General features: G+C 39.6%; 2 protein-coding genes across 2 annotated transcripts; one reads left to right on the top strand and one right to left on the bottom strand.

Moving 5' to 3' along the window:
• Positions 1–13,069: 13,069 nt before the first annotated feature.
• On the bottom strand, positions 13,070–23,201 carry LOC130079661 (prostate stem cell antigen-like). Its single transcript, XM_056245001.1, has 5 exons — positions 23,110–23,201; positions 22,901–23,017; positions 13,753–13,884; positions 13,461–13,568; positions 13,070–13,335 (listed from the first exon to the last, which is right to left on the bottom strand). Exons 1-5 carry the CDS (start codon positions 23,156–23,158, stop codon positions 13,145–13,147), a joined length of 597 nt encoding a protein of 198 aa, XP_056100976.1. The 5' UTR covers positions 23,159–23,201; the 3' UTR covers positions 13,070–13,144.
• On the top strand, positions 19,468–21,580 carry LOC130079660 (E3 SUMO-protein ligase ZBED1-like). Its single transcript, XM_056245000.1, has 2 exons — positions 19,468–21,156; positions 21,251–21,580. Exons 1-2 carry the CDS (start codon positions 20,106–20,108, stop codon positions 21,571–21,573), a joined length of 1,374 nt encoding a protein of 457 aa, XP_056100975.1. The 5' UTR covers positions 19,468–20,105; the 3' UTR covers positions 21,574–21,580.
• Positions 23,202–26,891: the final 3,690 nt, after the last annotated feature.

The following is a 26,891-nucleotide window of genomic DNA, read 5'->3' as shown; positions in this document are numbered from 1 at the left end:
AGGCTTAAGCAGTTCCCTGTGAGCGAGCCAATGAGCTGCTAGCTAGCCTGCTCATGCTCTGCTGCAGCTGAACTGCGTTGACAATAGATACAAAATTATAGGATAATTTTTGGCTTCACTTTCTCAGAAAAGATGAATCTTTCCCGCAGCGTAAGCTAGCTTACGCAATACTCGTTCCCTCATCTAGAGAGAACCGAGGTTACGTTAGGTAACCGATTCGTTTTCTTTATCTCTATTTCTCCTTCCCTTAAGTTATTTCCCTTTCCTCTCTTTCACCATTCTTTTGTTTTCCCTGTCTTTTCTTTTCCCTCTCTCTTTTTCCCTTATAATAATGAATAAATTGACTTTTTGATTGAGAAAGTTGTGGATTTCATTAAAGATGAGGAATTACAAAGCAGGAGTGACTGTTGATAAAACTGTTTGTTTGTTTTAGTTTAAAACAAACAAAAATATGGGTTTAGAGCACAAGGAAAAAAGGTCAAAGCTGCAGTCAAAGAATATATTCACCTGCACTGAGAGAAACTAATATGAAAATAATAATAAAGAAGAACAGTGCAAAATAAATAAGGAAACAAAAAAAAAAAAAAATTTTTTATATCAAGATAAACACAAATAGAAGGGAAAAAACATAGGAACGAGATAAAAGCAGTAGAAAAATAAGTTAAGGAACAATGGAAGGGAAAATGTAAAAAGGCAGACAAATAATGCGTGTGCACTGTCAAACAGCGCCAAACTTATCTTTCACGTCTGCTTTTGGTTGGGTCAGTCAGACCCATCTGCTAGCGGTGGGGGGCCGAGACTGAGAGAGCTACATGGAGCTGGAAAAAAATATGCACCAAACAAGCCACTTTGAAATGTTGCTGTTTTCATGAATACAAAAGTTGGGTGACCCTCAGACTAAACAAAGTTGGATAACCCTCCCCTCAACAAAGAATAAAAAGACCTGACCCTCCCCTATTTTCCTCTGGTGGATCCATTCCATAAATACCGAACGGTCCCCAAAACGCGCTTTTTAGGGCCTGAGAAGGTTCCAGAGACAAGTTGTTGTGCCCCTTGTTTTTATTTATTTATTTATGTGTGACATAACTATGAAGCCTGTTTTCTTCAGTTGTTCAGCTTGTAGTTTTTCCATTTTAATGATAATGTTTTAAGTTTTTACAAGCCTTCTTTTTTAATATACAAAAAATATACACCTGCTGATAAATCTAAATACGGTTTTAAACTAAACTTACTATTAAATGACAGTTGACACATTTTGAAAGCAGTTTCAAATAGAAAAGTACATGTTCCCATATAACATTAATTTAGAAAAGCATCAGAAATGTCGAATCACTCACATGGTCTTTCAAAGGGCTGGCAAATTATTATTACTATTATGGACAATTCGAAAGCCTAGTCAGTTCTTAAAAGCTGTGGATTGTTTTTTTTTTTATAATATTTTTTCTGCAAAATTCAACACTGGTTTTGATTTAGATGAATCATGTTATTACCAGTCTTGTCCTCTAGATGTCACTCTCGTATTTGACCCGTGTCCGATTTTTGCATTTACACTATATACTGCTGAAACCATAGATATCATAATAAAGGCTAGAGTCACTTCCGGCATCACCGTTCGGCCATCTTGTCACAGGCAGGCTCTGATGTAAGGTGAGTGATCAGCATGAACACAAATCCTCTTATCTCGCTGAAATCTTGACGGATTTACAAACGGTTTGGTTTCTTACAAACGTTATTAACATGGCTATAATTCTGAATGCTTGAACATATATGTTATAATTATTCATATGTATGCAGTGTCATAACTACATCTCTGACGTTTATAACAAACCAAACCGTTTGAAAATCGGTAGAAAATTGAGCAAGTTAAGGTTATTTAAAAGTACATGCACCATTAAAACACAATGTTACGAGTGAGCGAGCTGCCGGTGACAAGATGGCCGCCACGTGCGGATGTCGACCTCCATTGGCCAGCAGCGCGGACGAGACATCTAGCCTTTATTATATGATATCTATGGCTGAAACTACCAAATGTGGACATTCTGACCCGGAAAAGGAAGTAAAACAGCACGAAATGCAATGGATGCAGATGCGAATAAAATTCATAGACAGAAAAAGAAATGGACACAGCGACCCCATAGATTTCAACGGAGAAAGTTGAAGCCCATAAAAGCACTCACTTCCTGATAGCCAAGCGCACTGCGCAGGCTCAAACTGAGCTTGACGACGTAAAGGTCACGTCAGCAACCGTTCTGACCTTCTAGTAGCTGTGCCGGGACAAATCTGAATTGAAATCTGAAACAAATCTGTTGTTGAAATATTTTGTCCCGTTGCTTTTATGAACTCTCTATCTATGGGCTTCTCCCTTGACTTTATGCCTCACCCGATTGCCTCATAGACAGTAAACGATTGCCTGCGAGCTTCTACTTCTGTCTATACGGTAATTTCTCTACTGTGCGACAGAGCGTCCCGTGGTTATGATGCAATCGTTAGCCTATTTTTACAAAAACGCCTTCTACGGGACCATAACGTAAGATACAAAGTAATGGAGCCTTTTATCCATTGTCCCGTTTCTTAAGAAATAAATAATGGACAAATTGAGTCTTTGGACGCCTCAGATATAAAGTTATTCGCTGTCAAAGTGACGCCAAAATGAATGGGAGTCAATGGGATGCTAACAGCAGGTGATAGCCAGCTACAATGGCGGCCCCCGGAGGCAGCTTCAACTTCCGGCTGATGGATTACCCCCTTGATAAAACTATCCAGTGTTTTGCTTTCCACAATATTTTGAAAACTCATCAAAAAAGTCAGCAAAACGTCTGGTACGGCGGAGAAAAAAAGAGGAGAGCCCTTGTTGGCACTGTAGCCACGAGCGCTTAAAACCGTGCCTCCCCATATCTCGTGAAATGTCTTCAAACACGGATTTATTTCTGTAACAACCCTGCATTTTGCCAGCACTCTTCGCCCCAAACACTCAAAAGTTATGAAACCTCCACATTGCTCCACTGTGTGTATCCTTCGTCCTCCATCGCGCCTATAATAAGTCATGTGATCTCAGTTGGTGGTGTCCACCTGAGTTGACGTCACTTTTTAATGATGTACGACTCGCTCTGCAACATGACATCATGACTTTGCGTAAACATACACGCCACTTTCAAGTCAAGTGGCGTGTTATCTATACGCATTTTGAGCTATCCGCGTGTATGTCCACGCCGAAATCTTTTGCGTGTATGTCTACGCCATTAAATGTCCGAGTGATTCCGCGTGTATGTGTACGCCGTTAAATGTCCGAGCGAAACGAAGCAAAATCTATATCTACATCTGTGGAGCGATATTTCTTTTCCTAGGATGGTAGGAGAACACTCATAAATGGTATTAACCCCAGTGACGGGTAGGTTTAGGGACGGGGTTGGAGTAGGTCATATATCTATATATACATAATACAGTAATATAACGTTAAGTCAAAGGCGTTGATAAACACGCTGAAAAGCGATTATGCGTGTTGATAGCACGCCAAAAATGGAAATACGAATTGGCGTGTCATACATACGCCTAGTGGGTAATATCCGATTTGTCTGCTTACATGGCACACGCAAATGCACGTATCCGATTCATATCCGATTTATTACCACATATGAGTGATGCCTGAATCCGATCTGAGAAAATCAGAATCCATGCGTTTTTTCCTGCTTACACGTTCACCGGTCATATCCGATCTGTGTCACATGAGGAAAAAATCGGATTTGAGTCACTTTAACCATGCAGTGTAAATGGAGCCTAAGAAACTAGGCACTAAGGAAAGGAGGAAAACTAAGGAAACTAAGGAAAACGCTCAGCATGCAGTATGACATTTACAAAACTACTCAAAGGTACAAAGGGCCACTCAGGCTTAAGACAGGTGCGCTAAACAAGATAATCCAACACAGGTGCACAAAATCAAAGGTAATCAGACCGGGTGGAGAATGAGAGAAAAGAAGAAAATAATGGAGTGCCCTCCTGAGGCTCTCGAGGGCACTACGGCTGCCGATCGTCACAATAGGGTTACATTACATAAACATAAAGAACATTAAACTAGCAAAATGATTGACACCATTGCAGAGTCTTACACGCAGTGGAGTTGTTAGAGTTCTTCAAAGTCAAAATCTTTCTTAAAAATGAAAAAAGGAGTTTTCTTTGAAAATGTACACTTGTGAATATAAAATTTGGCAAGAAAAAGTAGCAAGTTAAGAACAAATTAAAAATAAAAGGGGTCTAATACATTTTTGGCTTATATATAATAGGCCTAAAGAAATTTAAAATGAAATGGGTCTAAAAAAATTTGGCTTATATAGGCCTACAGAAGTTTAAAGATAGATACATTTTAACAAAATTTGAAAAGTCAACACAAAAGATTTTGCAATACACACATTCCCAAAACAAATGAATAATTGTCTCATCAAACTGATGACAAAAGGAGCACAAGGGGGAAATACTATTATTAAATTTAGCAAATGTATAATTAACTGGGTAGCAATTGTGAATAATTTTAATTGAGACTTCAACCACTTTTTTTAGATAAAAATCATTTTTGCTGACGGAGCCAGAAATTCTCCCATACTATATCATCAATTTTGTTATTACGAAAGCTTACACAAGCAGGTAAAGAAATCTGATCTCTGTTAAGAATTGAGCAAATTTTCTTGTTTGACAAGCTGCTGAGAAGACATTGATCAACAAATAGATGAGTGTTGTCAAAAATAGGTGGAGGTCATAAAGGACCTTTAGGGCCAGTAGAACGATTTACCTCAGTAAAGTCGTTCAGTAGTTCGTCATTTAGAAAAAAGTACTCAAAAGGGGAGTGTATCGCAAAATTTGATATATGCTATTTTTTTTTTTTTTTAATAATTGTACTACTTTATTTATTGTTAGAGTTATGTGTAGGCGGGGTTGGGGGGAAAGGGGGTGTTTTGAGAAGATTGGAGTTCGCTGGACTGTGTGAGGCAAGAGCATCGGCCACACAGGTGCTAACGTTAAAGGAGCACTTCACCCATTTCAACATTAATCTTTATTGAAAGTGGGTCATATATGTAGTCGAAATGTAAAAGAAATTTTGAATTTGGTGCCCTCTTGACCGAGAAAAGACAGAAAATAACTTTAGGGCGCATTTGTGTGTAAGACCACAACTCCCAGAATGCACCACGTTGCACAGCTCCGCAAGCCACTCCCACTAATCCAGAACAGCGCAAAGTCGCAAACATCAGAGAAATCACTCTTTCGTCTACTCTACAGGGCTAACGTTAGCTGCCAACAGAGTTAGAAATTCATTTCACACAAAATGTATAGTTAGTTGGTTGTGGCGAGCAGGACGAGGGACGTGAGAGCGGCGCGAGGCCGGTGGCGTGAGTGATAATGAACGACACCTGTGAGACGCACCGGTCTCTCTCGCGTCTCTCACCGAGGAGCGGACGCATAAAACGAGGAGCGACGACAGGGCAGATCGAGAGAGGAACAGGCCTGATTTTATGGTGTGTTTTGTTTCTGTTGTGTGTGGCCAGCAGTGAGGGGCTGCTGGCTTATACTTTTGTTTTGTATTTGTTTATTTTACTATTAAAATGTTTAAATGTTCGCCGATTCCCGTCTCATTCTTCCCACAACAACGAACCCCGTTACATTGGCAAACTCATTAGCGAATTAGCAGCTACTCCTCGTTTGTATTTCTTTCTATATGGTGAATTATTGCATGATACCTGGATGTTCCAGTCAGAACATATGGGGTGCGACACTAGGATGGTTCACATCACAACACAAACGTCCGTGTGCACAAAACTCCATGTCCGTGTCTGCCTCTGACATTTCTTCTACACTGTAAAAAAGAATTCGAGGCTTTTGCTTCCTCAACTCATTTTCATAAGTCAGTTCAACTAAAATGTTGAGTGTACTTAAGATATCAAGTTTACCTGTGCCCAACTACTTCGTTGAATCAGAGTAGTTCAGGCAACATAGATTTCTTAGTTGGATGAGCGGCCCCTGCATGAATAGTAGGGAAACCCCGCAGAGCAACGGCTTACAACGCGTGCAACCTACGAGAAACCTCCATTTTGGATCAAGAGTTCCTGAGGTAAGCTTGAACTTCTATCTTTCTTGTTTGTATGAAAATGTTTGTTAAATTAATTGTGTAAACTAGATACATATTACACAGGGTTGTCAGTGGCCACGAATTTGTCCTTTGTTTTACGAATTCGTTCCCTCTATAACGTTAGTTAAGTCTTGTCGTCGAATTAAGAATTAATTCACTTAACTTATTAATTTGTTCCCTCGTTTTATTAAATTGTGGCCACGTTATACTACGTTCCCTGAACTTTCCTCATTTTTAATAAATACGAGTGAAGGAATTATAATGCAGCACGAGGGAATTATTTTTTTAATGTGTGATCACAATTTAATTAAAACGAGGCAATGAATGAATATGTCGTAGGGAACGAATATAGAATAAAATATAGAATACGTAAGTTGTCTCGTTTAGTGCTGTTTCAAACCTTAGATATCAATAAAACATCCAACAGTAATGTTAAATTTACCTCAGAAAAGCCATAGGGTATCTTGCTAAATGTATTACATTTTTTTTTATACTTTTATCCTAGCTAACACACAACGTAACGTGACGGTTGCATACGTTAATGTATTCGTGGGCCTACTTTTTCTTTTGGTAATTTCATGCCTTGGATATAATAACTGACAACGTAACTTCGACGTGGCATGCCCGTAATTTCAGTACCATCACAAGTTATTTATGCTCTGATGATCGCAGCATTTGCTATTTAAAATGTGCAATGAAACGTCAGACACAATATTGTTGAATTTGCTCTTTATACTATATCTTTTAGACAGTATAGTGACGTGAAATGCAGCGCGCGCGCCTCCACCAGGCGCACTGTTTTTTTTTTTTAACGAGAAGGAATTCGTTTTTATGAAGTGAGTCTTACACTTCACAATAATAAATAGCTTTTATAAAAATGTATAAAATAAAGTAGGCCTATATACTTGAACTCTGGAAAGAGGCTAAAAACGTTATTTTATGTATAATGCTGATGGCCAACCGTTTAGTTGTCATGCTAACCGCGCACTATTTTTTTTTTTTTTTCTCTGCCACTTTTTACTTAAACTGCGTCTGACGAAGGAATTCGTTTTTCTGAAAAGGTAAAAACGGACAATATAGTGTAATTGATAGCGTAGTATGCAACTATAATGTTTTGTTTGTTGAACTGTTGTATAAATCAATATTACATATTACTACAATATTGCATTACTGAAAGCCCTTCACAACCTCAAAAGTATTTAGAAGTCAGTATGACTTTGACTGACTGTCTTTTTCTTCAGAGCTGGTGGCTGCACTGAGACTACAGAGCAACCTGTCCTGTGAGTCATATGAACTGGTAAGTACTGCACATTTTCTTCTGCCAACCAACGCAGCATTATAAGGCATTACAAGCTAAAACACGGACAACTTTAATAGATCTTGCCCCTTACCTTGCATTTACAATGACTGTTTGTGCTCCTTTAAGACACAAGTTGCTCTTAAAAAACATTTGTTGAAACATTTTCCGGAAAATGTAACTAGACAACAGTGATAATGTGTATGAAATGCATGGAATTCTGTGTTAGAAAAATCAAAAACTTTTGGGCACCACACATTCCATTTTTTTTCAGGATGCAAGCAGTAGTAGTTGGCTTTTTCAGTTAGCACAAAAAAGTGGGAACAAAAAAATTGAATTAATAAAACCATCACAAAGTGATGGTAAGTGACACATCAGCGGCATGCTTAGTCCTACAGTTGTCACAGTTTGTCTAACGTTCTTGTTTTTGTTGTGTGTCGAGACTTCAAACCAGAAGAGAAGAGCAGCTGCTTTGCTCGGACTTCCATATTACCTAAAGGAGGATCCCAACAGTTTCATCCGTGTCTGTGAGGTGCGTGAGTTGATATGACATGGGTAGCCTAACTGTTGTCACAGTAAAAAACATTTATTAAAGGTATAGTTCACCCAAAAATAAAAATTTGGTGTTATTATATGGTGTAAATATACTGAGAAATATATGAAATAATATATTGCGTTAATATATTGTAACATTTAAGGCAATCGGTTTCCACGTTATCTAAGTACACTCAACTAATTACATTTTACAGTGTAAATATATTGTAAATACATTTTTTAATATATGAAAAGCCGCAATTTCTTATGTATTATTCAATATTTTCACGTGTTTTTTCATATATTTTTCAGTGTATTTACACCATATAATATATATTGATCATAAAAATTCTCATGATGCTTCATAACATTAAAGGGATAGTTAACTTTGAAATTCATTTTTGGTATGTTTTAGCTTACCTCAAGGGCATTCAAGATGTAGGTGTCTTTGTTTCCACAGTAGTTTCAATTTTGATATTTTTAGGTAAAATTTTTCAGATATTTTTAGGATATATCTTGTCTGTCAGTCATATAATGCAGGTCTATGGTCACCACCTCAAAGAGCATGCACAGAGAAGTCCAAATTAAACATGATTTAATGACTCGTAAATGTAAGTACACATTGATGGCCTAAGACACGTAACGAGCTGTTTGTGTGAGAAAACGAACAGTATTTATATCGTTTTTACCTCTTGTAAACACAGCCACGTCCAAGTGATCTGAGGGCGCGGGCGCTTCGGTCTGGAAGTGATCTCTCGCGCGTGTACGTCACTCATTGTTTACACAGAGATTTCGGAAGTGTTACCTTTCACTGTGAAGATCTAATGGTGCGTTCACGTGCTATGGTAATTATGGTAAATACCAAAAGCCGACGTGGAAAATACACATGAACACCCCCTCATGTGGTATTTTCCACTGGGCAACTCGTAGAATATTTTGATTCACGAGTTGCCGAGATGAGATAATAACCTTTTGTGGATAATAACCTTTGACCTTTTGTGGCGGAGAGCAACGCGAGTGCGAGAGTCGTGAATGGTAAAAATATGTACTATTCATGATCTAGAAAATATACAGCATTATTTACCGTTTGAGTTTTGATAAATAATTTTCTTGCTGTAGCAATGACTTAAGCAATCTAAAATAGTTTTAGCTAAATAACAGGTCTGGATCTCCATCTTTTTACCACATTACGACAACAAAAGCACTTGAACGCAACACACTGGTAAATACCAGTTCACAAGTGGAAAATATCATATTTTCCATAGCACGTGAACGCACCATAAACCTATTTAGATATACATGAAATCGCAATGGAAGACGATTTCGATATATCAACAGACAACGTTGAATTTTTTTAGATCACTTTCGGCGCTTGCGCAGACCGAAGCGCCCGCGCCCTCAGATCACTTGGACGTGCTGTGGTTACAAGAGGTAAAAACGATATAAATACTGTTCGTTTTCTCACACAAACCACTCGTTTCGTGTCTTAGGCCATCAATGTGTACTTACATTTACGAGTCATTAAATCATGTTTAATTTGGACTTCTCTGTGCATGCTCTTTGAGGTGGTGACCATAGACCTGCATTATATGACTGACAGACAAGAACGCTTTGACCTAAAAATATCAAAATTGAAACTTCTGCGGAAACAAAGACACCTACATCTTGAATGCCCTTGAGGTAAGCTAAAACATACCAAAAATTAATTTCAAAGTGAACTATCCCTGTAAGGTTGAACCACTGGAGTCACATGGACTATTTTAACGTCGTCTTCACTGCCTTTCTGGGCCTTGAAAGTGGCAATAACGTTGCGTCGTTATGCATAGTATCTTAATTTGTGTTCCAAAGATGACGAAGGTCTTAGGGGTTTGGAATGAAATGAGGGTGAGGAATTAATGACTGAATTTTATTTTTTGAGTGAAGTAACCCTTTCAAATATATTGTAACAGTACATGCTTAGTTACTAAATACTTCATTATGTTCTTTAGATTACCAGTTCCCGAAAAAGAGGCTACAAAAGAAGTTGACGTTGGCCTTCTCTTTGTTACTAAGGAAGGCAGAAGCAGGCAAGCACTACTGGCAAAGGAGATAGTCGATATTGCAGCTGTGCTGGAAGAGAACATCATCATACGTGAGCTAGGAGATGTTGCAAATGCCTTTTCCTCACTTATGGGTCCTCTTTACTGTCTTGACATAGACTATCCCAAGGGACTGAAGTACACATTCGAGATGGTACAAAAAGTTTTCATGGGCATCGGCAGTGGCAATTGTTCTGTGAAAGTTCATGGACTCCGCAACAAGTTGCTTCAAGGCAAAGTGTAGTGGCAAGTTGGCCAAGTTAATAGCAGCAGTGTTCACTAAAGACTGCATCACACCACCCTTTCCATATAAGTATTATATGGGATAGGCCTGTATAAGTTACAGACGAAAGTTTAATGCAGAGGTTCTAAAAATGTTAGTAGAATGATATTGTGTTCAGTTAATCTGCTCAGAGATAACCTGCTACCAAAATGTTTGTGCAATTTAACTACAGCACTTTTAAGACAGTATGGTTTTATATTTCCCAAGTTCAAGGCAGATTTTTATATTTATATTTTTCTATATTTACTTTTGTGTACTAGAGCTCGTTTGCATTATTTTTTTTAGATAAATGTTCATGTAACATGTTATGAAATGCCCATTTTCAGCTTGCAATTAACTACAGCACTTTTAAGCCAGTATAAGCTTTTTTTTTTATTTCACAACTTCAAGGCTGTAAGATTTTAATTCTATATTTACAGTTTTATGTAGCAGAGTTTGCATACATTTTTTTTTTAGATAAATGTCCATGTTAACAGAAAGGTTAATATGAAATGTCAACGTTTAGCTATGTGTTTTAATGGTAAGGTGTTTTAACATGCAGTACATTAATACAAAGAAGGATTTTGTCTACTTTGAAATAAAATAAAATAACATTCTGCATGTTCTTCTATGCCAATGAATCATTTTTATGTAAAGCAAGGCAAGTTTATTTATATAGCACATTTCATACACGATGGTAATTCAAAGTGCTTTACATAGAAGAAATTAAAATAATCAAAACAAATAAGAATAATTAAAACACTTTATAATAAAACTGTTTTCTAATGTAGTACTTTAGAAAACAGAAACTTAAGTTGTGTGGGCAAATTGCGTAGTTCAGTCTGTTGAATGAACTTAACATTCCAACTAAAATGAACTATTCTTGAAAAAGTAACCTGGCTGCCTTAAAAAAATAAGTTAATTCAACTAAATTAATAGTTTAGCCAATTTTTATATTGTTTGCACAACTAATAATTATAAATTGACTCAACAAGATGCTTAGTTTAAACAACTCAAGATAGCAGACAAGTTTGTTGGTGTCACTAATTTTATGTTGTCTTAACTGGGATTTAGGTTTACACAACTTTTAATGTCTTGTTGGAGTAACTAAAAAACTAATTCATTAAACTTTAATTAAAGTTGATCAGACTATTTTGTCAGCTTCACCTTTGTTACCCCAACAAATAATTCTAGGTTTAAAGAACTCCAATATATGTACAAACAACTGAAGTTTTTTAGCTTACTTAACACAACATTTTAAGGCAGCCAGGTTACAAATTATTTTAAGTTGAATGAACTTGTTCGTTTTTACAGTGTAGAAGGAATTGGCATTTTAGAGATTCTTTGCAGCAGACAGACTCTAGCTCGGTGTCCATAGGCGCACAGTTACAGCACGAGCACCACCAATTCGCTACAGCGCGAGCAAGCCCGGGCTTCTCGTCTGCGCCGGGCTGGTCTCCTGCGACGCCGCCGCCTCTTGTTCCTCCATCAGCCTCAGCTGCTCTTCGCTATATTGTGGCTCGTATAAATAGCCACGAACATCAGTTTCGAGCAAAAGATTTTCAAAATCCTCGTCTTCCATATCGTGTGTCGTAAATTCAGGCATTATGGTAAATCTAACTGCTTGAGCGCTTGTTAGCTTAGCTTGCTGTCTTCCAAGCAAGATGGCGGATTAATAGTTTAGTTTCTTCAGGTTTAGTCCCACCCACTGATCTGTAATAGGCCGGTGGGGTGAGTGGGTCCCACGCCCTTGAATAATAATGAGCTAAAGGCTGTAGTTTTCTTAATATGCAATGAAATTTATCTTCCGTCCTATCGTGACGCAAAATGACGATATTTACGTCACGATAGGACGGAAGTAAAACACTTAAATCCTTTTTTCTCCCATCTCAGAAAAAAAACAAGCAAAATTCCACCATCATTATAATATATGACAGGGTTTCTAACAATACAAACCTTAATGCAAATGGGTGAAGTGACCCTTTAATATGCAATGAAATTTATCTTCCGTCCTATCGTGACGCAAAATGACGATATTTACTTCACGATAGGACGGAAGTAAAACACTTAAATCCTTTTTTCTCCCATCTCAGAAAAAAAACAAGCAAAATTCCACCATCATTATAGTATATGACAGGGTTACAATACAAACCTTAATGCAAATGGGTGAAGTGACCCTTTAATAAAGAGCATTGAAACCGTTAAGTGAGTCTATCATTTTCTCCGATCGCTACAATATCTAATGAATTTGATAGTAATCTAGGCTACCAAGTTACACTGTTCACAGCATTAGTTGAGACATTTTTTCCTTTAGAATAATTGAAGCACCTGCAATATGTCCAAATTAATCAATATCGAAGCAAAGCTAATGGAGATCGGAAGTGAATCAAAACAAGAGCTTGTAAATCTGGATTGAATCGTGAAATTTGGATCAATATCAAGAGCTAGATCTTTACATGATGCAGTACAGTTCTACAATACCTCTTCTGCTAGCTAGTTTACACTTAAAACAAAAAGTATTGAGCAAAAGTAGGCCTATTCAGCAAGATATTTTTTTATTTAGTGGAAATTTAGTTTGTAGGACAAATGCAAATCCTTACTAATAATCCTTAATGATCATACTTGTTTCTTCTGGACATGATGATGATTTAATATTTTTTTATTTAAGAAAAAAATATATTGCACTTTCTTTTGATCTTTTTACATAATGAAGATTTAAAAATGAACCCTGAAATAAGGTGATGAATACATACATTTTCCTGTATAAATTCAGTTTTTCAAACACAATTTAGTACCAAAAAAACACAAGCTATATACTCAGTGCAGTGTGTCTGATTGTAGAATGTGAAGATCTGCTGTATTCAGTGCATCAGGAAGTAGGAGAGCAGAGAACAGCAGAGGAACAGGACGCTCTGGGTGACACTCTGAGCCCCGTTACACAGGTTCCCCTCACAACACGAGACGCCCTTAACATTAGGAATAAATGATGTGGCGTCACAAATAGATTTAGACACACAGCCTTTTGCAACCAATGACTTGCCTCCAAAAGTCCCTGATGAAGAGAAAGAGAACAAAGGTTACCGGTAGTCTAAGCTGGCGGGTGCTGTGATCATATATTTAAATTGATGGTGGAGAAAGAAAAATAACAAAAATCTTTGTCCTTTTCCAGAGTCTCACCTGTTGTTTTAATGCACCGATCTTCAGTCCCTGAACAGCTCACTGTGTTTGAGCAGTTCTGTCCATCACACTGGTAACATATCCTTCCATTAGGGGTGTTAGGGGGATCTACAGGAGGAAAACATGTATTAGATATAAAATATAATCTAATAAAAAACAACAGCTACGCCATTTAATCAGTTCTCAACAGACAAGCCACACCCTGCTTTTTATTTCCTGATTGAATGTCATTTGGAAGTAAAATGAATGTTGACTTTAAAGTCATTTGCACAAGATCATTAAAGCACAATACCTGGAGCATCTTGGACGTTACACTGGTCTGTGTTACAGCAGGAAGTAGAGACCTTTGAAACGCCGAAGTTCATGGACCCACTTTGACAGTCAACAGCACAATCTTTAACCTTCACTTTTACACTAATTGGACCTAAAATATGAATGATACAGAAAAGACTAGTACATGTTATTTTGATGGAATAATTAAAAAATATGTAAACAAGTTTTTTTTAAATACAATTGCCATTGTTTGCAAAACAATCGAACAGAAAACAAATTAAACAGCAGAAATAAATAGAATAATCTGTGATTAATTTAGTCAATTCTGCCAAGAAAACGTCTCAGGTTACGTATGTAACCCTGGTTCCCTGAGAGGGAACGAGACACTGCGTTTTGAGACGCGGTGGGAACGCTCTGCGTGATTACGTCGTGAAGCACATGTAAAATCAGTCCAATGGAAGCCCGAAACGTCATGGGGACGTCATAGACCAAGGAAACTATAAAGCACCCCTGAAATCAGACCGCGCCAGCTTCTGAAAAAACCTGAAGCAAGTCGATCAGGGCATGCAGGAAGTATGGCAGGCAAACGCAGCGTCTCGTTCCCTCTCAGGGAACCAGGGTTACATACGTAACCTGAGACGTTCCCTTTCCCAGGGGTTCTGGAGAGGGTTCGCCGGGAAGGGAAAAGAAATTTGGTTTCAGTTTCTATAGGCTTTTAAACAGACACATTCAAGGGAACTTCGAGCTGCGTTTTGAGACGCGGTGGGAACCCCATACCCATTACGCCATAGTGACAAATGCCCGTTCTGTGTGAAGTCCTTGGCGCACACTAAGAAGCAAGCAATCTAGCCCCAGGAGTGGAGAGGTCAAGGTCATAAAACCTAACAAATGTATGCGGAGAGGACCATCCTGCCGCATTACAAATGTCAAGAAGGGAAACACCCGAAATTAACCCTTTATGACCTGCCATAGAACAATTCCACCAGAGTATATCTTTGTATTTTTACATGCTGTGCTGTCATTCTTTTGAGCATTTTCATATGCCATACATCAAAATAATCCTTACTCTCCCAATTTGAAGGCTATGTTTGTAAAAAATCAATAGTAACTAGATAAATATCTCAAAAGTGCAATAAACAAAAAGAAAAACAATTTTAATTATTTATTTTTTACATATTTTTTTCAATACAAAAAATGGATAAATGTCAACCTCAAACTTGTCAATGTGAAAAACGTGCATAAAACAATTTAAAACTACACAGAATTGATTTGAACTGTTTACATAAATTAGTTTTGAAGATACACTCATTTTTACACTCATTCAAAAAAAGGGAGGGGAAATGCCATGTAAAATATTCAATTACATTTGTGGTCAAACAGATAACATTTTGCTTTTGAATATTGATTGAACATTGAATTGGTTAAAATATAAAATAAATAGATGAGCAGACGTATAGTTCATCGTCATCGGACGCAATATGTATTTCCAAAACCTCCGCGTCCGTGTACTTTCGTTTAGACATAACGTTGCGTGCGTGCGCGCACGCGTGTGTGTGTGTGTGTGTGTGTGTGTGTGTGTGAATGTGCTTGTATTTGTGAGTGTCTAAAGGAGAAAGACATGAAAAAATAAAGCAATGGTAAAAAGACAATAACGATAAGAAGGAACATATAGCAAATGGGAGTCAAACGGGAGTCAAACGTGTGATTTTTTTTTCCCCCCAAACCACTTTAGCGGAAATCCCGCCCTGCAGCCGATTTCATTGGTTTAGGTTACAGTGACGGGTAGGTTTAGGGATCAGTGTTTGGTGTAGGCAATCTGTACAGTGATTGACATGAGCAATGAAAACTTTAGAATCGACTGCAGGGCGGGATTTCCGCTGAAGTGGTTTGGGGGGAAAAAAAAATCACGCGAGTCAAACGCATGGTCAAATGACGCAGCTTGTGACGTCACAACATGCGACACACCCGGGGGTCATAGTGCACAGAACGTGATACGTCAATGAGCCATCGGAAGACGTAACTATCAATCGCAGATCTACAGAACATGTGTGCAAAGACGTGCAATGCATTTTTGTGTTGTTTTTTTGTAAACGCATATTACGCAGTTTGTACAGACTGATTAGAGGGTGAAAACAACGCAACATGGGCATGTTGGAGGCTTGATCTGAACATGTTACATCTCTGGTTTTATATGCAAAAAGAATGATTGAGCTAGCAATTTGGTTTCAGTTTCTATAGGCTTTTAAACAGACACACGCAAACGGGAGCGCCGGCGCTCCCGTCGGTCTTAAAGGGTTAAGGCCGTAGAGGCCGCCATACTCCTAGTAGAATGGGCCCGAACACCCATAGGTGAAGGCTGTCCGAAGAGACAAAGTCCGAGAACCAAACTCGAGTCGGCCAGTATGGGGCTACTAGTAGCAGATGAGCCCCTTCCCGGCGAACCCTCTCCAGAACCCCTGGGAGCATAGATATCGGGGGAAATGCGTACAGGTGCAGCCTCGGCCACACCTGCACTATCGCATCCAGTCCGAGAAGAGCTGGCTGCGTGAGGGGGAACCATATAGAGCAATGCGTTGTACAAACGATGTGAAAGGTCGACTTGACTTTAGTTTGACCAAAGTTCTCCCTAAGAAGCTCCACCACCTCGGGGTGAAGTCTCCAATCCCCTGGGCCTCAGCCCCTGCCTCAACAGGATATCTGCTCTGACATACGAGACCATCAGTGTGTTGTCCGCCATTCGCTGAGCAACCACTCATGATCGCCCCCACTTGTGAGGGAAGCATCCGTCGATAGCAATATGCGTCGACAAGAAGCCCCCAACACTGGGCCTGGGCGAGGAACCAAGGTTCTTCCACATGACCGAGGCACGAAGGCATAGCCGCGTGACCTTGATCATGCGAAAACGTATTTCCCCTCGGAGAAAACCCCTTGGTCCCGAGCCACCACTGCAGGGGTCTCATGAACAGAAGGCCAAAAGTAATTACGTTGGACGCAGCTGCCATGAGACCCACCAGTCTGAAACTGTTTCACCGTGAGTGACTGGCCTAGATATACCCCATTACGGCTGTGAGAATCGCTACACCTAGAAAAGTGGTCCTCAGAGCACACTCTTCTTGGCGTTGAGAGGCAACCCTAACATCCTTAAATGAGACAGAACGACATCTCGATGCCGAACTGCCATAAACTCAGATTGAGCTAGGATCAACCAATCATTGATGTAGTATAATACGCGAATGCCCTGGAGTCTCAGAGGAGCCAGAGCTGCATCCACGCATACTGTAAAGGTGTGGGGTAATGAACCTAGGCCGAATGGGAGAACCCGATAATGGTATGCTTCGCCCCCGAAAGCAAACCTCAGGAGTCTCCCTCATCCTCTTTCGGAAACAATGAAGTAATGGCTGTCTGCTGGGAGGAGGAACCCCTTCTACAGCTCCTTTTGCAGAAGTGTCAGTACTTCCTGCTCCATAACCAAAGCCTGCTCGGGGTCCACCAATGAGAGGAGGACCCCTAGAAATCTGGGTGGACGAGAACCAAACTGAATTCTAAAACCCTTTTCTATAATGTGCAGGACCCACTGAGAAATAGGTGGCAGTAGTTTCCACGCTGCCAGAAATTCTACTAGGGGAGAATCTCTCAATCTCTCTAGTCTCTCAAGACTGGCCTCTGGATTTGGTTGAACAGTCACTACGGCGCCCTGAAGCGGCGAACCGGCAGGGAACAACCGAACTGACCGCTCTACGACCCTTCTCGGAGGATCGTATGGGGACGCTGACACCTCGGTGCCCTGAACGGCGAACCGGCAGGGAACAACCGAACTGGCAGCGTTGTGACCCTCCTCAGAGAGTCGCACCCCAGAGGTCGCCGAGGAGAAACGATTTCTCAAAACCGTCCCTGCCCCGGAGGAGCCCTCAGAAGCCTGATAGCCTCGTTTTTTTGCGACAGGACTTCTTGTCTAAGCTTTATTAGAGATGATGACAGTCCTCAGATCTTGCCTACCTCTAACTAGCTTAGTTCCTACGACCCTCCTCGGAGGATCGTTGGAAAAAGCAGGCACTTCGGCGCCCTGAAACGGCGAACCGGCAGGGAAACCGAACTGACTGCTCTTCTTTTTTTAAAGACTCGTTTGGGGACACTGACACCTTGGTGCCCTGAAACGGCGAACCGGCAGGGAAACCGAACTGGCAGTGTTGCTACCCTCAGAGAGTCGCAGCCCAAAGGGCGCTGAGGAGAAACGATTTCTCAAAACCGTCCCTACCCCAGAGGGGACCACCCTTAGAAGCCTGATCGCCTTGGCGTCAGGGCTTCTTCTTTGTCCAAGCTATTTTAGAGATAAAACAGTCCTCAGATCTTGCATGTCTCTAACTGGCTAGACTGCGACCGCCACCCAGGTACCCCTCAATTGCGGAGGAGCCCGAATGGCGACGCTCTGTTTTGCACTTTGTGCTGCGAGGAGCTTAATAGGCCGGGACTGCTCCCGCCCAGCAGTCTCAGGAACATTAGATTGGTGAGGAAGAAACCTCTGGAACGCCGCTGAATGGCTTATTTCTTAGTTTTCTTGAAAGCGGAGCGTCCAGAAGAACAGACATATCTTTATTTTCCCTTTATCTTTATATCAGAAAAAACATATATAGGCTATATATACATATATATCATTTTGTGGTCACCAGCGGGAAACAACCGAACTGGCAGCGCTGCGACCCTCCTCAGAGAGTCGCCCCTCACATTCATCCATGTCCTTATATACTTTACCCACCAGGGCTGCCTAATAAAAATGTATTCATTATGATGGCTGGTGGGTAACGTCGGGGTTAATAACGATGACACCGACTCGGGAGAGAGAAAGCTCTTTAACCCGAGGCACTGTCATAGCCTACTATGATACTTAATACCCAAACATTACTATAGTTAGACATCTGGGGATTAAACACAAAATACAAACCGGTTTATTCCACGATCTCGACACCTCAGTGTAGAGATAAGGAAAAAAACGCAGTCCCCGACGAGGAGGCTGAGATACAGAGTTTTTCTGTTTTAAGATACATTTCATCTAAAAAAACTCTTCTTTATTTTCAATCTCATAATGTTTAGCTGGCTAGTAAATATTTAACTGGCAACAGCTAGTGATGTGACATCTGAAGCGAGGCTCCGGAGCTTGTGTCGAGCAAAAAGGGGCGTTCCAGATGAAGCCCCGATTCGAGGCTTGTGTCGTTTCCGTGAAAATCACGTGACGATAACAAACGAGGCCTCGGATTGTGTTGAATACGTCATTGCTTCATTCTGAGTATCGCTTCTGGATAAAAGTGGTTCGAAACCTCGCGCCTCTCGTGGGTTTTGCAGTAGGCGTTTGCATTGGTGTTGAAGTGTTGGTTGTACGAAGTAGTGAGTAGCGAGTTGTAGCGAGTTTGTAGTAGCATAGTTATCATTATATATCATAGCCTGTATTATATATTATATTACATTATACTTAGTTTAGTAGATTATTAGATTATTAGAGTAAAGTATACATAGTTCAGTAGATTATTAGAGTAAATTAGCCTATATCTAGTTCTAGTTGCTATATATATATACATATATTGGTAGTAGTGTTATTATTGTATATATATATATATATATATATATAATATATATATATATAATATATATATATATATATATATATATATATATATATATATATATATATATATATTATTGCTATTATTATTATTCTAAGACTAGACTGTAGGGAAAGCCTTAGAGTGCAAACGTTAAAGGCAAACCTAGAGCCCTTACAATGGAGCCAGCAAGAAAGAGGAGAACTTCTCCTGTCTGGGAGCATTTTGAATTGATTGCTCATAACAAGGTTTGTATACATTTATATAATTTATTATCATAACATCACATAATCCTCACCATATCGCTGTATAATCACAATGTGTATTATCTGCATGTTGAAGGTGAAATGTTTGCTGTGCCATAAAGAGCTGACTTACAGCAACAACACCTCTTCAATGCTTAGGCATTATCGTGCAATGCATGAGGATGCACAACCTGCTGCAAACAGACCAGCCACTAGTCAAAGTAATATTTAATCTTAATTTTTTTATTATGTAAATAATGTGTTAGGCTCCTACAATACACCAGCATTGTACTGTGTTATAGATTACAGAAAGAAAATGGTGGATGAGGCTTTGGTCAACATGGTCATCAAAGACTCCCAACCCTTTTCTGTTGTGGATGACGTGGGGTTTAGGGAGCTTGTGCATGTGCTGGATCCATCCTATGTTCTCCCAACAAGAAAGGTATGTATGTGAATAGACTAAAGTAGTTTATTGTTATAAAGTCAGAATGAATAGTAACAATTAATATTTTCATTCTCAGGCTTTGAAGTCCATGGTTGACACCCGGTATGAGGAGGCTAAGGAGAAGGCCAAAGAAAAATTGGACAATGTTGTTGCTGTTAGCCTTACGTCCGACATGTGGACGTCCATCAACATGGAGGCTTACCTGGCTGTGACTTGTCATTTTATTGATGCCAATGACCAGCTTGGGACAATCTTGCTTGGGGTGCAACATTTCCCAAACACCCATACGGCAGACAACTTGGCTATTGCCCATACCATGGCCATGGAGGAGTGGGGCATAAAGGATAAGGTGAGGTGCCTTGTCACGGATGCTGCTGCCAATATGATTGCCTGTGTGAGGGCATTGAATATTAGGCATGCGATATGCATTGCACATGCATTGAATTTAATTGTCAAGAAGTCTTTCGATGATGTGCCAGGCTTAAATGAGCTTCGCACCAAATGTAGGAAGCTTGTAACCTACTTCAGGACCAGCACAACAGGAAAAGAAAGACTGGCCCAAGTGCAGGTGCAGATGGGGAGGCCTGCTCTGAAAATGATTATTGAGGTGGACACTAGATGGAACAGCACTTACAGCATGCTGGAAAGGCTCTATGACCTGAGAGAGCCAGTGGGGGCAGCTCTAGCCTCTTTGAGGACAGATGTAAGCCCTCCTACTTCATTGGAGTATGAAACAATGAAGGATGCTCTCGACCTACTGGCCCCATTCCACCAGGCCACAGTAGAGCTTTCTGCAGAAAAAAGAGTGTCTGCTTCAAAGGTTATTCCCCTAATGAAGATGCTGAACCACACAATAGTAAGAAAATCCGAGGGCTTAACATCAAATATGGCAAGGCAGCTGGCTGACAACCTTGTCCGTCGCGTCAGAGAGCATGCGTTACAAATGGAATCCATTAGTGTGATGACGATGCCTACATTGCTGGACCCTAGGTTCAAAAAACTAGGGTTCCTAAGTCCAGGGAAGCTCCAAGAAGCCATTACAAGACTAAAGTCAGAATGTGCCAATGTTATCAGAAATTCTGAAACAACACCCCCAGCTCAAGTACCTGCCTCACAAGCTGGGCCATCTACAACCTGTGGTAAGTAGTCTATGTCTTATGTGAATTTTCACATTTGTAATGTCATGTAATGTGAACCATTGAGAAGTGAGTGTTTTCCCTTGTATAATTATAGGTGACCTTTGGCATCTACTGGACAGCACAGTGGATAACAGCAGACGGAGCTCCAGTGTGACCGCAGATGCTACTATTGAGGTGGACCGTTATTTGTCAGAGACAAATCTGGCAAGGACTGAGGATCCGCTGGGTTATTGGAACAAACAGAAGCTCCAACATCCCAATTTATATAAGCTGGCACTTACGTTCTTATGTTGTCCGGCATCATCGGTGCCCTGTGAAAGGGTGTTTTCTAAGGCTGGAGAGGTGGTTTCCAAAAAGAGAAACCGCCTCAATCCAAATACTGTAAAAAAACTTTTGTTTTTAAATAAAAATCAGTAAAAATGTTCCCATCCCTGTTGCAGTTTGCTGTTCCACTCCCAGTTCCATAAGCACTACATAATTGTACTCCCAGTTCCATAATCACTACACTATTGCACTCAGTCAGCACTGCACTCAGTGATTTCTTGACACTCATTTGGGGCATTCACTGTCATCACTAACCCAAAGAACTACTGAATACAAAGTTATGTGTGTGTGAGTTGTGTGTGCATAGGTAAACACAAGCAGAGTAAAAAACTTTATTTAATACACAGGCAATAGAAAAAGGGTGTGCCCACACCATGACAATTTGGTTGCTCAGGATGAATAGATTTGTGTGCGATACATTGCTTTGCACAGCAGGTGTCACTAGGGAGCACACTGTTTCATGAGGCTTCAGGTAAACGAACCTTTTGGTGAACCAATGGGCTGGAAAGCCTCAGTGGTTCAGGAAGCCTCATTTGGCCATCACTAGCAACAGCACAGATAAAACCTCTTTAAAAAAAAGTTAAAAAAAAGCTCCTCTTTATTTAGCAGAGTTATGAGCTGACTTATTTATTTATTAAAAACTCAAACATCTGCCTTTTTTCTTAATATTTTTATTTGTTTTGTTCTCTTTCTTTTTAAACAAAACACTAAAGATACCAAATCCTCGGAACTGGAAATCGCAGCATACTAGATCTGGCATGTGAAAGCTGAGATAGGGCGGAGCCCGTCCCAACCTCCGCTGTCAGAGATCCGTTTGCGAACCCCGAAATGCGAGTCGTCTCCGTGCCTCGGCAACAGAGAGACCCGCGCGGGGAACGCGAACCGAACCGTCCTCCTCGAAGAACGCCCGGCGGGAGCGGAGCGTCCTCGCGGACAGCTTCTCGCAATGCTCCCTGTCAGCTCCCTCGAGAACTGACTGTTGGCATGCTCCACTCCCAAATAGCAACAAATAGCTGATGTGTGTCCCCACCCGTGATGTAATGAGGGCAGGGAACAACTCAACGTCTATAATCTTGCTTGCTCGCCATTAAGATAGTGATATATATTGGGCTTTGACAAACAACAATAAATAGACAAGGACAGATTTCACAGAGAGCGCTTGCTGAAGGTAGGCCTACAGAAGCTGGCGCGATCTGATTTCAGGGGTGGTTTATAGTTTCCTGGTCTATGACGTCACCCATGACGTTTAGGGCTTCCATTGGACTGATTTTACATGTGCTTCACGACGTAATCACGCAGAGCGTTCCCACCGCGTCTCAAAACGCAGCTCGAAGTTCCCTTGAAAGGGAACGAGACACAGTTAGAGTAACAAATGTAAGAGAAGTTACATTTACTCGATCTGCCATGCTGGTCTTCCTACCTTGTGTTACCGTTGTTAAACTCAAGCACTGAGAAGATCCAGCGGGACATGTTTTTAACTTCTGATCCGCACAAGAACCCGTCAGACCCATGCATTCATAACAGCTGAGAGAGTGTCCTTTAGTAATAAAACAGAGAAACAGTGAGAGAGAGATCCAATGAAAAAAAAAAAACATATATAAATATCACAAACACTATTTGTCTTTGTACCTGCAGTGAAAAGAATGAACAGAAGAAAAACTGAGATTTGCAGATCCATCTTTGATCAGGAGGAGAATGAAACATCATGCCTATTTCGGTGCTCATTTTATAGCTTCCCAGAAGGGGAGGGTCTTTATGGGAAAATGAAAGCAGAGAAGCAGAAAAGATTACACAATTTACTTGCCACTTAACAATAAATTAAAGTTTGATTAGGAAATTACAAGCACTGTGCAGGCCTTCATAGTTCACGTAAAGATCATTCACTCGCCCTCATGCCATTCAAAACCTGCCAAGACTTTTTTCCTCAGTAGAACATAGAAATGTTCTTGAAGAAAGTAAAAGGTATTGTACTGCAGAAGAAAGAAAATCATATATAATTTATTTTACAGGCTTTAGGGATTTGTGACCATTTGGGGAGGAGGATGGAAAGTTATTGAGAAACCCATTTTATTTATTTATTTATTTATTTTTATTTAAAGTGTATAAAATAACTTTTTATTAAAGTTATTTAGAGTAATTGAGTTACAGTAACTCTTCTCCCAGGGAGTCCTGGCCAAGACAGGCGGCCAAAAAGTTTCAAAAAATAAAAACAGGACAAAGATTACATATTACACCACAGATCTCTATACATACACAAACAAGACATTATACCTACTTAACATAAGCAAATACAGATATACAATTTAAAGGGCACCTAGTTAAAAGCAATTACATTGTTCAGTCAGAGTTGACTTTAAAATGTTTTTAAAAGTATTAATAGGTGGAAGTGATTCTAGATTTAAGGTGTTTCGGAGTTCACTCCAGACATTTGGGGCATATGATGAGAAAGCTTTAAAAAAAAAAAAATAATAATAATTTTTATACCAAATTTAGTTCTTGTTGATTGAATAATTAATAGTATTTTTTTGACAACCTTGTCATGTAAACACTATTTTGTTAAGTAAGCAAATTTGAAATGTAGAGGGGTAATTTACCCATTAGTGCTTTAGCAATAAAAACCCTTAAATGTAATTTTCTTCTGAGGGAGAGGGAGAGGGAGGACCATTGTACAGTTTCATACAGAGTGCAGTGGTGAGTCCTAGCTGCTGCACCTCTAATGAAACGTAAGCCTGAGTGGTATACATCTAGTTTAAAAAAATAAATAAAAATTAAGTAGAGTGCATATAAATTAGGTCACCATAATCCAAACCTGATAAAAATGTGCTCTGCACCAACCTTTTCCTTACTGAATAAGGAAAGCACTTTTTTAATCTAAAATAAAAACCTAACTTGGGTCTGAGTTTTTTTTAAAAGGCTCTCATTATGGACCCCAAAAGACAATTTATCATCCAACCAAAAGGTATTTGTAAGTATTTACTCTCTCTATTGGAGTACCACTTTGTGTTGAAATAGAGAAATCCATACGTGTAAAAACCATTAATTTAGTTTTTTTTAGCATTTAATACCAACTTTAATCCTACCAAAGATTTTTGTACCTGACTAAAGGCAGACTGTAAATGATGAATTGCTTCCTTCAATGACGTAGCAGAGGTATACAAAATTGTATCATCTGCGTAAAAATTTGCCTTTGTTTGATTCAGATCCACACCTAAAGTATTTATATAAATAGAAAATAAAATAGGACCCATAACTGATCCTTGGGGGTCCAATGTTTAAATACCAATGGCTGCGGCAGACGGAGGTTCTGAAGAAGGACTACATGAGCCTGATCGAGACCGTACGCAACACAGCGCCTGAGGCAACGATCATCGTGTCTGGACCGCTTCCCACGTACCGACTAGGACAAGAAAGGTTCAGTAGACTATTTGCACTAAATGAATGGTTAATGTCACTGTGTAATGAACAGAAACTGCTCTTTGTAAATAATTGGAATCTGTTTTGGGAGCGACCCAGGCTGTACCGTGCTGATGGCCTGCACCCCAGCAGAGCCGGAGCGGCTGTTCTGTCGGATAATATCTCCAAGACGTTACGCACCAGATGACTAATAAGTCAAAATCCAAATCACAGTCTTTGCTGTCCAAACTTAATTGATATACGTAGTGAAGAACATTATATAGAAACTGTGTCTATTCCTCGTCTAGTGAAGCCAAACAATAAATCTAGTGCAGGATCTAGCAAAAATCTTATTGTAATTAAACCAGAAAATCTAAATATCAGTGAACAAAAAGAATTTCTAAAGCTAGGTCTTCTAAACATTAGATCGCTCACACCTAAAGCGGTTATTGTAAATGAAATGGTCACAGATAATAATTTCGATATACTTTGCCTTACTGAAACCTGGCTTAAACCAAATGAGTATTTCGGTCTAAATGAGTCTACTCCGCCAAGATACTGTTATAAGCATGAGCCCCGTCTGACTGGTCGTGGCGGCGGTGTTGCAACAATCTATAAAGATATTCTTAATATTTCTCAGAAAACAGGTCACAGATTTAATTCGTTTGAAGTACTTATGCTAAATGTTACGCTCTTAGATGTAAGAAAGAAATCCATATTATCTCTAGCCTTGGCTACTGTATATAGACCTCCAGGGCCATATGCTGAATTTCTAAAAGAGTTTGCAGACTTTCTCTCGGATCTATTGGTCAATGTCGATAAAGCAATAATTGTTGGAGATTTTAACATACACGTAGACAACAAAAATGATGCCTTAGGGGCTGCGTTTACAGATTTATTAAACTCCTTTGGGGTCAAGCAAAACGTCCGTGGTCCCACTCATCGTCTAAATCATACACTAGATTTAATTATATCATATGGAACCAATCCAACTGATATAGATATTATACCGCAAAGTGATGATGTCACTGATCATTACATGGTAACGTGCATAATACGTACTGCTGAAATATGTCATGTTGCGCCACGTTATAGACCAGGCAGAACAATCCTTCCAACCACTATAGATAGATTCTCAAATAGCTTACCTGATCTATCTCAGCTGCTCAGTGAACCCAAACAAACAGATGAACTAGAGGAAATGACTAGCAGTTTGAGCACCATTTTCACTAGTACATTAGATATTGTTGCACCAATTAGATTAAAAAAGGTTAAAGAGAAAACTAAAGCACCATGGTACAACAGTGTTACGCATGATATCAAGAGAGAAACTCGTAACCTAGAGCGTAAATGGAAACAAACTAATTTAGAGGTCTTTAGAATCGCGTGGAAAGACAGTGTGTCACGTTATAAAAAGGCTCTAAAAACAGCCAGGGCTGAGCACCTCCGCAAACTAATAGAAAATAACCAAAATAATCCAAGGTTCTTATTTAACACCGTGGCTAGACTAACAAATAAACAGACATCACCAGAGCAAAATATACCGTTACAGTTTAGTAGTAATGATTTTATGAATTATTTCAATGAGAAAATAGAAAGCATTCGAAACACAATTATAAATGTACAATCCTCTATGGTCTCTTATGATTCAGCCTCAATTATCGTCCCTCAAGAACAACTACACCGCTTTGCAACGATAGGACAGGAAGAGCTAAATAAACTTATTATTGCATCTAAACCAACAACATGCTCATTAGATCCAATACCCACTAAACTACTGAAAGAAGTGTTACCTGTAGTGGAAGAGCCTCTTCTTAATATTATTAACTCGTCTTTATTCTTAGGTCATGTTCCAAGAATATTCAAGTTGGCAGTAATAAAACCTCTCATTAAGAAACCGCAACTAGATCCAAATAACTTAGCAAATTACAGACCCATTTCAAATCTTCCATTTATGTCCAAAATACTAGAAAAAGTTGTATCCGCTCAACTGTGCTCTTTTTTGCAAGAAAATGATA

The sequence above is a fragment of the Rhinichthys klamathensis genome, unplaced genomic scaffold, assembly GCF_029890125.1.
Source record: "Rhinichthys klamathensis goyatoka isolate OS25496 unplaced genomic scaffold, OSU_Roscu_1.1 h1tg001212l_1, whole genome shotgun sequence".
NCBI lineage: Eukaryota > Metazoa > Chordata > Actinopteri > Cypriniformes > Leuciscidae > Rhinichthys > Rhinichthys klamathensis.
The sequence above is the reverse complement of the archived record's forward strand: the minus strand, read 5'-3'. Positions and strand labels throughout refer to the sequence as shown.

What these genes read in the sequence shown, in the direction of transcription:
- LOC130079661 (XM_056245001.1), bottom strand. Translation starts at nt 23,158, where the DNA reads ATGGATCTGCAAATCTCAGTTTTTCTTCTGTTCATTCTTTTCACTGCA. An exon ending in GTTCATTCTTTTCACTGCAG is followed by an intron (nt 23,018 to 23,109) that starts GTACAAAGACAA and finishes TTATTACTAAAG; the next exon opens with GACACTCTCTCAGCTGTTAT. An exon ending in TTTAACAACGGTAACACAAG is followed by an intron (nt 13,885 to 22,900) that starts GTAGGAAGACCA and finishes TTCATATTTTAG; the next exon opens with GTCCAATTAGTGTAAAAGTG.
- LOC130079660 (XM_056245000.1), top strand. Translation starts at nt 20,106, where the DNA reads ATGGTTGACACCCGGTATGAGGAGGCTAAGGAGAAGGCCAAAGAAAAA. An exon ending in TGGGCCATCTACAACCTGTG is followed by an intron (nt 21,157 to 21,250) that starts GTAAGTAGTCTA and finishes GTATAATTATAG; the next exon opens with GTGACCTTTGGCATCTACTG.